Source organism: Cygnus atratus, chromosome 8 (assembly GCF_013377495.2).
Source record: "Cygnus atratus isolate AKBS03 ecotype Queensland, Australia chromosome 8, CAtr_DNAZoo_HiC_assembly, whole genome shotgun sequence".
NCBI lineage: Eukaryota > Metazoa > Chordata > Aves > Anseriformes > Anatidae > Cygnus > Cygnus atratus.
The window spans coordinates 9027978-9041301 of record NC_066369.1 but is presented as its reverse complement, the minus strand read 5'-3'; the positions used below and the strand labels follow the sequence as shown (position 1 = coordinate 9041301).

General features: G+C 39.9%; 1 protein-coding gene across 2 annotated transcripts in view; it reads left to right on the top strand.

Annotated features, from left to right (window-relative positions):
• Window positions 1-13324, top strand: part of MTA1 (metastasis associated 1) — an 81771-nt gene that overhangs the window by 20027 nt on the left and 48420 nt on the right. For both annotated transcript variants that reach the window (XM_035537194.2, XM_050712154.1), the window contains exons 4-5: window positions 7602-7728; window positions 7902-7965. In XM_035537194.2, coding sequence (XP_035393087.1) covers window positions 7602-7728; window positions 7902-7965 — 191 coding nt within the window. The remainder of the gene's footprint in view (window positions 1-7601; window positions 7729-7901; window positions 7966-13324) is intronic.

Here is a 13324-nt window from a genome sequence, read left to right as displayed (position 1 = left end):
TGTTGCACTTACAAGTATTGGTGGTGTTATTTTAAAACATCCTTTCCCTGTATTCATCCTCAGCAAATTGCATTACCAGTTTGGCTGATTTCTCTTTCCCTACCCCACTTCCTTAAAATCTCAATTAGTTACGGTTTGGTTATCATGGTGAGGGGAACAGAAGTTTGAGGGTGGATAAAGCCTGTTGGGGCTTAATAAAGGCATCTTACTTGCTTCCTGAAAGTGAATTTTCTACTGGACGGGGTGAGGGAAAATACTCTCTTTCTTGTGTTACTTGCCCATGAATTGTTTGGTTAGTAGAACAAAAAAATGTAAACTTTGCTTAAGAGTAAGTCAAATAGTCTGATCATAGGAAATCAACTTGAAACTTGGCTAACAGGAATTGTCTTTACGTTTCAATATTAGTAATATTTTTCAAAGTGACATGCTGAGTAAATGCATTTTAAAGCACTGAATTTTAGGACAGTCTATTTCTATTTTGAGTAGCTCAGCTTCTTTTGTTAAGAAAAGAATAATGTCTAGTCTTGAGACCTGAAAAACATTTTTTTTAATACTCTAGTTGAATTATGATTTAAAAAGCAAAGAAACAACAACAAAAGAAAACTGAACTCGTACGCAATTTGCAGGGTTGTTCATACTGCCTTAGTTTGGCCTCCTTTGCATGTATGCCTTGATTTTATTATTTTACAGAGTATTGTGTTAGCTTATGTTGGCATGTACTCTGTCAAGGAAGTGAGACAGTTGAGCAGAGATGGAAGCTTATTTCTAAACAAAAACTTAGTGACACAACTCTTCAATTATAAAAGCAGTTTAAAAATACTAAAAAATGCACACAAAACCAATAGTTGTTTGCCTGTATAAATCTGTAAGGTAAGTCAGTGCAAGAACATCCAGATACTTTAAAAAACAACAACAACAAAGTACACGAAATAACTGAGAAGCTGCCGTAAATCTGTGCCTTCCGAACTTAGGAAGGGGTGAGCATGGTGCACTAACCAGCTCTCAAAATGAGTGCCCATCTCTGGGGGAGAAATAGTGCGATATAACCATGCCCACAGTGATGTTGGGCACTTTATTTGGGGTCCTTCCAGCATGTTCGACTCCATTCTAGTTGCCAGTGAGGGTTAGATTTAGATTCGTTCTAATTTCCTCTGCCAGTTCAGCATTCCTCTCATCCCATACTTGTGAGGTGATAGATGCAGTTTAATAAAACTGGTACCGAAATGGGCATGTTAAAAGTGGGGGGAAGTAAGTGGGTGGAATTACTAAAGTCATTTTAATTGTAAATAATCAAGTATGTGAGATGTAACTGTTCAGATTGATAAATTTTAGCAACCTAAAAACAAATATGGACACCCTTTTCAATCCTTATAATTCAAGGATGTTCTGTAGGCACACAGATAAGTGAAAAAGAAACGATCAGATCTGGGCATGTCAAAATTAGGATTTGGCTGCCAAGTCCTATTGTCTTTTAACATGCTTTGTAGTCTACGTACAAATAGACTGATGTGTATGTAGTACAGATCTACAGGGTTGTGTGACATGGGGGTTGATCAAATCAGGTTTTGGTTTTAACAATTAATACAATATTTTGAGGTGTTCTTGCCACTGTAGTACTATCGGGGAAAAATGCAGCAAAGCTAGCCCCTAAATTTAAATACTTTCTAATGTATATTCAATTCCAGATAAGTCTCTGTACTGCGTTAGTATGACTATACATTGGAAGAAGTCGTGTGGCATTGGGATGAGATTTGGCTGGGTCGCAGAACTGTGGTAGCAGGCAAAGCTTTTCTGATCTCCTCAGTGCAGCAGCACTCATTTTATCCAAGAATACTGAGGCTTAATAGGAGCTTCGCCATAAACGACATGACTATTGATTCCTTCATCTGTGTCTCACTCCACTAGATTTAGTAAAGCAAGCAGGTAGGAATGATTCAAAGAAAGGCACGTCTAAGGCGGAAAATGAAAAGCCTTCCTTGCAACTCATGTAAATGTTCTTTCAGCCTGCAAAGGCTGACTTTTTTTTTCCTTTTTTTTTTTGTAATAGGAAATGAAGATTTTCTTTTTACTGTAAACAAATAATTCATTGTTCATTTTCATATCTGCTTGAAAGACAGAAAATTCCTTCTGTGGAACAGTCGTAGTAATAGACTCAGCAGAGACAACTAAGGCTTAGTGTAAATTTCATTAGTAGCTAGATTTTTTTCTAGTATGTGTCCTTTTGGTGCAGAATTAAATTGCTACTAAATTACTTCCGTTTACTTAGATGGATGTTGTGTTGTGTGGCTTCTGTTCCTCATGAGGAGGGAGAAGAGAGTAAAATTAAGCTTTTGGACAGCAGTTAGCTCTTTATTCTGAAAAAAAAATAAATTACATCCTGCATGATATAACGAAATTAAATTTTGTGGATGTTAACATTCCAGTACAGCTACTCAACACTGCCACTGACTTTGAGTTCATTTCCATAAAGTCTCCTGTTGCCTCATTTTGATGCATTTGCAGTAGATGTACGTATCTGCATCACTGATCTTTTAACTGCCTTTGTTCAGCTGATTAATGGAGCTTTCTGACTGCAGACATTTCTGGATTCACACAGTCTTATATTTAAGATGCCTTTATTTTAGACCTACTGTTGAGATCAGTGCAGTGAGAGAAGCAAATAATGGGAAGATACGGCAAGAACATGAATGGAAAAATATGGGTGTATTTTGTAATGTTTTTTCTCTCAATAAAAGAAGGAAAGAGATGTGATTGTGAAATGAATCCTGCAAAGTTTGATTTTCTTTCTTTAATAGGAAAGAAAAGAAAAAAGAGGCTCTTATGCTTTAACTGAATAATCTATCAGATATTTGAAAATCTGGGTTATGCTGCATTTTCTCATAATTCTTTATAAAGAAGAGAAATGAGTAGGAAGCAGCTTGTTCTGTAGCTGGTGACTGTAAATTAGTACCTTGATGTTCGCAACCTGATTCCTGGATTTGATCTGTGATCTTACTATTTTTATCACATGATATAAAACTTGTCTAGGCTGTCCTATAAATCTTTCAGCCTTATAATGGCTTCCATAGATTGCTAACACTTTTTATTCATAAGCCTCTCTAATCACCTCGCAAATTATTCCAGGACATTTCTCCACCTGATTCTGAAATAAACCTGCTTCACCGGTAGGAGACTATTTAATGTTCTTTGCCCAAAGACTTTGTAGTGGTTTAAGGTAGAATATTGTATGCAAACGGAATTGCAGGCAGAACCTGACGGAAGAGAAGCACGCTGACTTCTGTCGCTTACTCCTCAAGCTACTATTTGGATGCTGTGGCTATATATATGTTCTCCCCGCAGTTTCTTATGTAATTAAGCAAATATTTCCAACAGCAGGAGCACAACCTCCTGTCCTCCCTTCCACCCACCCACCCCAGCTGGCTCCAGTTGCGCGTGGTCTGTCTTGCAGTGCTTCATTCAAAATGTTTGTCCTGACTGTAAAACAACGCTGGTAGTAGTTGGGGTGAGCTGAATGGCACGGGGAGCTTTTGGCAGCTCTGTGGTTAGCTTTCAGCAGCTGATGTGTGGGTGCCAGGCAGGCATGGCAGCCTGGCCTTCCAGGTGCTGAAGCTTCTAAAAATAAGCATCTTGCAGCAGCGAAGTGTCAGTACTCCGTCAGTCCGTGAGTTGCGTGAGGGCTGTGTGCCTGAACAGGTAGGGGTCCACTGAGGCTTTTTAGATGACACCAGCCAGTGCAAATGCAGTTTGATGGTAGCTTCACAGACAAGTTCTTGGCCATTTTACACTCTCCATCCCCATTTTCTCCCTAATACTTACGTGTGATTCTGGAATGATGAGTTTATTAATCTACTAATGGACATTTTTGGCCCTGCTGAGAGGAGGAAACTGTGATTTCCTGTTCTGGCGGTGGCGTGGCAAGGAAGGATGTGCTGAGTGTCAAAAATAGCATCCATTTGCTGTGTGTCCTACCTGCAATGTTGGCCATGGCTGCAACAGATGATCACAAGAAACCTTGGAAGGGATCATGATAAGATGTTGTCTCGATGCTGTGGCCAGCTCCTGAACTGTCAAGGTATAAGGATTTCTACTTGTTCAGAAACTCTATCACGTTTTTTATAGCTATGAATCGATATTAAATTTTTGGTAGGGACGGAGAAAATGAATGAGGCTAGGAGGTGTAATATAGACCATTAGAAACTGGACCTGGGAGAAGGAATCTGTTGTTATATTGGTCATCTCTTCAAACGCAACACTCCTAGAACATCCTGCCTTCCTACTGAAGGAGCTGTAACAGGTCAGTGCCACTGACTTCGTTCTGTTTCCCAATGTTTTGATCCCTTTTTTTTCCCTTTAAATTTCAGTGGTAGTGATGCCATGCTACCTAATTCTTCTGTTATTACAGATGTACCTGTCTCCCAAACTGAACATTCTAGTGAGCTCTCGAAACCTAATTTCTGTATCGTTTGCTTTCATGCTTTTCTGAATTCTGCTGTGTAGCAACTCGTACAACACTCAGCATGCAGAGCAGGGGCTGTTCTTTTGCCTCTGATGTTGTAGAGAGCCCAGTCTGATCTATATCAAATTGCTATTCTTTCTAGTGTCTAGCAAATATTGATGTTTAATTTCGCATCTCATACACCCAATCACTTTAAATTACAATTTCTGCCTCTTGGGTTTCTCCTGCCAACTCAAAGTTTACTCTTTCTAATCATTTTTCCCCATATATGTTAGCTTCACATGAGCCTTGCTGTTTGTGTCCAATCTGCCTGTCTCTCGTTTCCAATATAAGTTGTCTTCAAGCTTTTCTTAATGTGCTATTAATGATTCTGTCACCAAATATCAAATAATACTTAATCTAATGCACTCCTTGCAGCATTCCACTGGCTACTTCTGCATAGCTGACATATTACTGTTTGTACTGAGACTACATGTTTAGTTTTAAATCTGTGTGAGCACATCTATCAAGCAGAGAGATTAATTTTGAAGTAAGCCTTTATGAGAGCTCTGAAGTCCCAGTATACTGCACCTACTGTGCTTTCTCATCACTTGCTCTACAGTGCTGCCGTAAACGTGGGCAAGTCTTTCTGAAAAGAATTTATCTTTATGGTTCTTATTATTTAGTTTTAAAACTATGGACCTTATTTCTCAAGGGCCGCCGTTCTCAACGATAAAGTCCGCTTTGCTGAGAGCTTGAGCTATAGGAGGCTGAGATGCAGATGCGTCAGACGGGCTTGTCCTGGAACCAGAGGCTGCATCAGCCCTCGTGGTGGTTTATAGCCTGACTTAAACCTTTGCTGTATGCGAGGAGGTGATGAGGCGGTGTTAGTTACGGTTTTTGTCAAAGCCACTTTTGCATGACTTCAGCAAGGCAGAGATTCCTGTGCTGAATCTAGGCTGTTTCTTTCCATCTTCCCTGTTTTCCTTCCATCTTCCTTTTGTTCAGGATGCGTTTGTCGAAATGCATTGTGCCTTTTTATTTTGAAAGGCTGTGCAGAGCAGAGCTGGCGTAAGAAGAAAACGTGTGCTTCCCACCTTCCTTGTTTTATTACAAAAGCTAGGCATATAAATAAAGCAGTAGTTGAAAGGCAAGCCTAACTGAAGGGATGCAGTTCCTGAGATCAACTTGGTTTTGCTGGGTGGTTTCATTTTGTTTATAGATAAGACTGGCACAGTTGTCTTTTTTTTTTTTTTAATGTAATTTTTGAAAGCTCTAGGCTATTAAATATACTGAAGGTATTAAGTATTTTAGATTGCTCCTTATAGTGTTTTTTTTCCCCTACATTACACAGTGCACTGCTCTCTTTCTCCACAAACTCTCATAAGTGCAGGCATGAATGCCTTTTCATTTTAGTATCCATCGCTTTTTAAGCAAGCTAGCTTGTAACTTGCTGACTTGTTTGTGGATTACTGCCGGTATATTTATAGTGGAGGTCAGCAGCCACAATATTAATTTTCAACTAAAACAGAATCCACTTCAGTAAATAAATTGCAGAACCATGAAACTGTGGCACAAATGTAAATTCTGTGTTCCAGTTCTTAGGAAAATATTAAATTGTGAGTGTGTGCTGCTGTGTGCTTAAGAGCTCATGTGGCATAATAGATATTGTATGTTGTAGTCTGCTTTAATTATGTTGCTGTGTTTATTTCCTTTCCTTGCTGGAGCAGCTTACCTGAAGGGCGTATAAACCACAAGTCTTTTGTCTGGAACAGTAAAACTGAGAGATAAATTGTGGGGAACCTGAAGGGTACATCCTTTTTTTTTTTTTTTTAATTTTTTTGTCACCCTCCCTTTGGCATAGTGGTGGCCAATTTAAAAGTAAATGCAATTTTAATGTTTTATTAAATGGAGATCTCTCCCTTCTGTTTGCTTTCTTTTGGGGTAGCTGTGAGGATTATAGTTAACTAATCTTAAGGGTACATTAATCACAAGTAGGCCTGTGTGTGTTTTTGACTAGAAATGTTTCTTGGCAACAAGTGTCGAATTAAGCTGCAGGCATAAGTCTGCTCTTTGAGAGTACAGCTGCAGTAAAATTGGGGTTTTACTATTCGTGTATGAGACTTCACAGCTCATTCTACTAGAGGCTGGGAAACTGTACTGTGGTTTTGGAAAATACAGTAACTGCCTTAATTTCACAGGGAAGGAGTGATGTTTTCTTTTGCAGTCCTCCATCATGGAGAAGCTTTGCAGTTTTCTTGGAGTCTTTCACCTTCTACAGTTTTGTCTTATGCGATTGACAGGGTGCTTGCTAACGAACACAAACCACTAATAATGTATTTCCTACCAGAAAGATGCCTAGAGATGTTTTGGATCAATTGTGTATCAGTATGGCTGTGATTTCATGTATTTACTTTGGCATTTGTTTCAAGCTGGTCGGATGGAGGTAGCATGGCTCCAAGCCCCAGGTCGTGGATTCTGACTGCAGACTGAAGCGAGCTCTTGAAACAGCAGCACTGCAGACAGTGTGTGCTGAGGTAGGGCAGGGCTGGCTGCAAGACTGGCCTTGGGCACTTGGTTCGGTTCCAGTTAATCTTGTGACTGTGATCTATCGGCCGTGGTTGGGGTGAAAAGAGTAAAATACTTTAAATGACTAACCTAGCCTTTTTGGTGGGCATTTCCCTCAGAAGCTGTTGAAGATGGGCTGGGACAATCTGTGACTGACAACCTGGAAAAGGAGTAGGGCATATGATAGCTGACACCTGGCAAAGAGGAAAGACTTCACTTTTAGTGCCTCATTCATCATGCATCAGCTTCTTCCCGATGAAGTCAGTGGTGCAGGGATGATTCCAAGAAGAGCTCTCCCTTGGGCTTGGCTTGTCCATTGGTGGCAGATTTCTGTGTGACCAGGGCAAGTGTGGACCTGGAGTGCTTTCATTCCAGTGGTGATAAATACAGTTCATCACAGGCATAGCTTAAAGGATCTGCACTAATTATCTCATTACTCATTTGGCTGAAAATTGAGGATTCAGACAAAGTTAGATTTCATCCGCATGCTATGTCTATTTATTATTTAGTGGTGGTTTTGGAGCTGCTTTTTCTGATTGACCCAGAATGAATACTTGCACTGTGCTCTCGATGATAGATTTTGTCTCTTTATAACTAGGAGAAATGGAAGAAGAGATGGAAAATCCAGAAATGGTTGATTTGCCAGAGAAACAGAAGCATCAGCTACGACATCGTGAATTGTTTCTCTCACGACAGTTGGAATCTCTGCCAGCCACACACATTAGGTAATAGCCATCTTCCAGTGTTTTTTATTCAAAAAAACAAATGGCATTAATATTATCCAAATATTCTTCAATGTAATATTAAATTTTGTGTACAACTTCAGTAGTACCATCTTGTGACTCACACAAGCATTTAAGATGCATGTATTTTCATAAAATATGTTTCTCTTTTTTAGAGGCAAATGCAGCGTTACTCTGTTAAATGAGACAGAATCCCTTAAATCATATCTGGAACGGGAGGTATGAACCAATTTTGTGAATTGTCAAGCTTGAACACTTTATTTTGGCACAATTTAGGATTGGTGGCTTTTCACAAGGTTTTAAAAAAGACGGTTCTTTCATTTCTAAGCATACTGGGCATTGGTAGTGGGAAGCATTAAGCTCAATAAAGTTTTCATTCTGATGTAAAACTTTGTGTTTCTAGCAGGACAGACATCCCTGTGGCAAGTAAGCTGTCTCTTCTCCTGTTAAGGGAACCCTTCTTGCTCATCAGCCTGGCAGTCTGAAAGTTCAAAGCGAAGGCTCGTGCCCCCAGGCTAGACAGGGTGGGAGGTGAAGTAACTGTAGAAGAGGGAGCAAGCCAGCAAACTGTACTTCTATGTATTAGCTTTCTCCTGAAATCTTACACATTTATGTTAGTATGGTTTAATCTTGATCTCACCTCAGATCTCTGAGGAGCTTAGTTCCCAGTTTTCTGAGCTCAATGTTCAAAATGTTTACCTGTAATCCTCTAATTTTCCACTACAGATGTTTAGATCCTTGAAAAACTACTTGTCAGTTGACTTCTGACTCCTGCAGAAATTTTAGCAATCTGGCTCTTAAAGAGTGCCTCAAACGAACGCTTGTAACTGAATCGTCTTGCTGTTAATCGCTATTCAGAATACAAATTTGGGGTTTACTTTTTCAGGTGTTTTGTGATTTTAAAAATTGCAATGGCAATCCTTTTTAAATATCTTTATATACCTTTAAATGTGGCTAGACCTCTGGCTGCTCTGGGTTATGTGGTCTTGGAATTTGACAATATGAAAGCTTTATTTTTGGAGATTAGCAGCAGTTTTCTCTTAAACTTTTACTTACTAACAACTAGTAAACAATTTCAGTGTATTATTGTTTGAATAAATCTGCAAGCATTATATTTGGATTTGAAAAAATTTAAATGTTATACAAGAGAGGAAATCTTGTAATTGGAAACAGTAGGGTAACGGTCATTAACTGGCCTTTAAGAAACAAGAAGAAAACAGCTTTTTTTTTTTTTTTTTGGAAGGAGCATATTGCAGTCTGTCTCATAATTGGGTTTTATTTAAGTGTATTTTTAACTTTCTTTAGTATTTATTTAAATGTAAGATTAATTTTAATCCAATGCTCCAGTTTAAGAGAATTTTAAACAAAGCATAGGGATTAAATAGTCAGGCTTCTCTTCGGAATGTGAAACCAAAAACATGTCGAGTGTGCTCAGGGCTGCCAAATGGCAGTGCATCAAACAAGGGCTGTTGTATTCAGAAATGCTTGTCACCAACTAGCAGCTGAGGATATGCCCATTTGAAAGCAAAAGTTAATCAAATTGAAATTAGTTTTAGATTTACCAGTACCCAACCTTTAAATAGCGTTCCTTCGCAATTGCTCCCCAAACATTTTTATTACCAGCAATTTTACAGGTAGGTGCCTTGAGAAGGGAACTGCCTTCCTCTAATCGTGCAACTGCTTGGTTGCAGATGTAGGAATAGAAAGGGATCTTGTTTTCATCCTTTTGAACTCTCAGAATGCAAGATGAGTGGTGCAGGTTATTTTTAAACCGAGCAGGCACTTAGAGATTTCACAGAATGAGAGAGTTCCCTGAATGTGTCCTGTCACTTAGCACAGTATTTTGCCGTGGTGCAAACTAACTTGGACAGATGGTAAAGAAATTAAAAGCTCAGGAACAGAAATGTGCTTGGGTGGAGGGTAAAGAGATTAAAAAAAGGAGGTACTTGTTGCCGGGTGAATTCCTAGCACTGGATGGTGTTGTTTTGAACTGTTTCTACTTTTTTTTCTTCCTGTTTTTAATCCTCTGCTTTCAGAGTGCTTTTATTTTTTTATATTTTAATGTGGCTTCTGTCAGTAAAGCATAAGCAGTTCTAGGGAATCTGTCGTTTGATTTCTTGTATATTATGACCACTGAAAGTAGGTTTTTGGCCCAAGGCTGTCTTCATTGAAGAAGGTTAAACATGCAGACAGGAATTTTTCGAGAGATAGTAAGCATAGCAAAATTACATTTGTGTTATCTGTTTTTCTATCCTTCCACTCTCTTTCTCAGTCATGCTTCTCACGAAGATTGCACCATTAATTCAGGGAGGGGCAGAAAGGCGACCAGCACCAACTTCTTTACTGTGCCTGGCAAAAGTGGGTTTGTGCAGAATTGAGGAACAGGAGGAAAAAGGGTAAAAAGCAACAAAATACTTAAATTTTGTGTAGACACTGAGTTCTTGAGGAGATCAAGAGAATGGCATAGCCACTTAGGGCAAAAGAGTTAGATTTCCCTAGTCTGCAGGAAACTATTTTATATGTACCACTTATTTTACTGTGCTGCTAGGATACCTCCATGTACTTGTGTGAATTTTGCCTGCTGGGTAGATATCTGGCACTTCTGTTTCTTTTGGTACCCCCTATAAATAAAGCGCTATATAATTAAACTTATCCCCCCGCCCCCTTCACCCCAACTGACTTCACGAGGGTAAGTTTGCAAGCTGTAATAAACTAACCACTCTTTCTGTGCTGTACTTTCACTTTGAGCCTTTTTTCCAGTGTCTCTGCAGTTGGTGGCTTTGGTTCTTGGCTATAGTTAATGGTAGCTCCGGGGCTTGGGTAGGGAGGCTCTGAGCATATGTGTCTGTATAACAGTTTGGAGAAGCAGAAAGCCACGGTTTAATTTTAACTCTTGGCAGGTCATTTTATTTTTTTCCAAACATGTTGAATGTTTTCTGGGATCTGAAATTAAAACAGAAACCCCTTCTTTTTCTTGACTGCTGCAAGCTCGACACACACAGTGTTGACAGCTAGAATGAGCATGGAGGGTTTGGAAGAGCCATGTTGTTTTGTTGTGAATATCATTTCGTGAAACCCTTCTGAAAAATCTCACATTTGTATCATGTAATGGTGATCAAGAGCTCACATACACTCTAGTCTATACAGGGATCTGCTCTGCTCCTTGGGCTGTAGTTTGTGTTGGCATTAAACTTACTAATGTTTTCAAAAATCCCCCCAAATTTGTGTGAGCTGAATTTCATGTTTCTGTGGAGGAAGATGGTAGTGGTATTGCATTACTTTTAGGGATTGCATTCTGTCTTGTATTCACATTTCTGCCCCATAACTTCCATCTTTTCTCTCTTGGAGAGGCTCCAGCTGGGCAGAAGAGACCAGAGACTTGAACTTCTTTATTTTGTAGAGAACTGCTGCTTGTCTTCCTCCTGCCTTCCCTTGCCTCTGCTTCCCAGAAAAGGGTGGAGGAAGAAGGGCAAACAGAAGTGTGTAGCCTGTTCATTTTTTTTTTTTCATTGAATGATTGTCCTTAGTCTGCTAAATGCACAGCAATAATACACAGAAGAGAAGCATTAGGGCATGTCACAGTCTATAATATTTTTGGACAAAACCCCTCCGTGATGAATGATTTTTCCTGGCCAACGAAGATTGCATTAAGAAATCTCTTTCAGGGTCTGGTCTTCCTTGGAGCCCCCCGTGCTACTATACTACGGCACTGGGTTTGGGCATTTGCTGGGCAACGTGCCTGAAAAGCATTCCCATTGCACTGCATATACTTTACCTTACAATTAGGTGTTTCGGAGCTGGAACGAATAAAACACTGTGTTTAAAAGGTGAAAGCTTGCAAGACGAAACCTGTTCCTACATTTTGTTTATGCGACAATGTATCCTCAGTATTGTAATATTTTGAGCTCTGCATGTGTCAGGGAGCAAGAGACCTAGATTTCTTTATCCAGCTGTAATATAAATGAGTTTTCTTCTACTCTGAAGCTCCCTTCTGATGTTAGGTTGATGTAAATTGACCTTGGTTCCTGTGGGAGTAGGAATCAATTCTGTCAAGAATATTATTGATTTAGGATGCAACTGAATCTCCCAAAATAGAACCCTTCCAGTTCACTTAACTGGGTGTTAGGACAGCATTTTGCCAAGTGTTAGCTATGACTTCTATCCTGTTGTTGTGACAGAACATGAGATTGTTCCTGCCCTTTCGCTGTGGTCAAATAGCATGTTTTCTGCTGGAGAAGATCAGCGCAAATTCCCATCTTTCCTCTTGTACTGTGCTCTACTGGTGGGACCATTTTGTGTGGTGCTTTCTCAGGTAGCAAAGTGGGTTTGGCTGGCTTACTGCACACTCCCCTCACATATATCCCCCCAATTAACTTTCTTAAATTCTATAATTGCATGGTGGATGCTTTACGTGTAAAACAAATAAATAAAAACAACCATGGGAGACCTTACCTATGTGACATCAGTCTTAGATTAATGTGTGCAATTTGCAGGGCTGGGAAAACAAACCTAATGTGTACCTTTGAATCTCTAGCCCATGGAATATTTGCCATGTACTGGTAAAATTCACAGTGATTCTTCCTTTTTTAAGACATACTGGGGGACTCTGTTTTCCCTTGCCACCTCTTCATGAGGATGAACAGAGCTTAGAACTGATGCCGGCTTTGTCCTAATTTTTGTTGCATGCTGTTGACACGTACAAATATAGGGAAAGAGAAAATGAGGTGAACGTGAAATGAGATGTATTTAAACAGGGTGCCTGCTATTTACACAGAAATAAAGGGAAAGGGAAAATGAGCCAGAAACCTGAGATGTGAAAAATGGTGCATACTGTGTTTCTGTTCAGAAACACTTCTCTTTCCTGGTGACATTGTTACTGTGGATGGAGATTTTGATAGGTTTGTTATCTTATGTCCTAACAGAGCTCTCTTCTTGCCTCATATCCCGTGCTACATACTTGGTCTCCAATTCATCACTCAGTAGCTATATCTAAGTACTTATCTGTGCAGAAAAGTTTAATTACTTATACTGTGTAGTTAAAATTACGGCTGTTTTCTTCCTCCCCCCTGGCAGGACATTCTCATTCTGGTGTGACTTTTTGCTTTAATTGTACGTGCTTCCCCAGGTGATGGAAGCCAAGCAGCTTTTTTAGCCTTTTTCTCATCTACTGGAGCAAAAGCAACAAATTAATGTATTACCACCTGCAGCTAGTTGCTGCTGCTGCCAGATCTGCTTCCCGTTGCCCAATAACCAGCAGAAGGACAGATGGCAATCTATGCTTAAGTAGGGGCAGGCAACAGGTTGGTCTGCAGTGCAACCCTGGGACAAGGGAAGGCAACCACATCCCGGTCTTTATTAGCAAGAGAGCAGGGAGCAGGCGGAGGGCAGGGATTTCCACCTCTGCTCATTGCTTGCACAACCACTTCTGGAGTGCAGTGCCCAGTTTGGGTGCTCCCAGTGCTGTGTCTGGTCCAGCAGAGGGATACAGTGATGGTCTGGGGTTTGATTCCACTTTGGGATGTTGTGTTGGTGTAGCTGCAACACTCAGAAGTTTTAGTCTGTATCAACACTTCTGTGC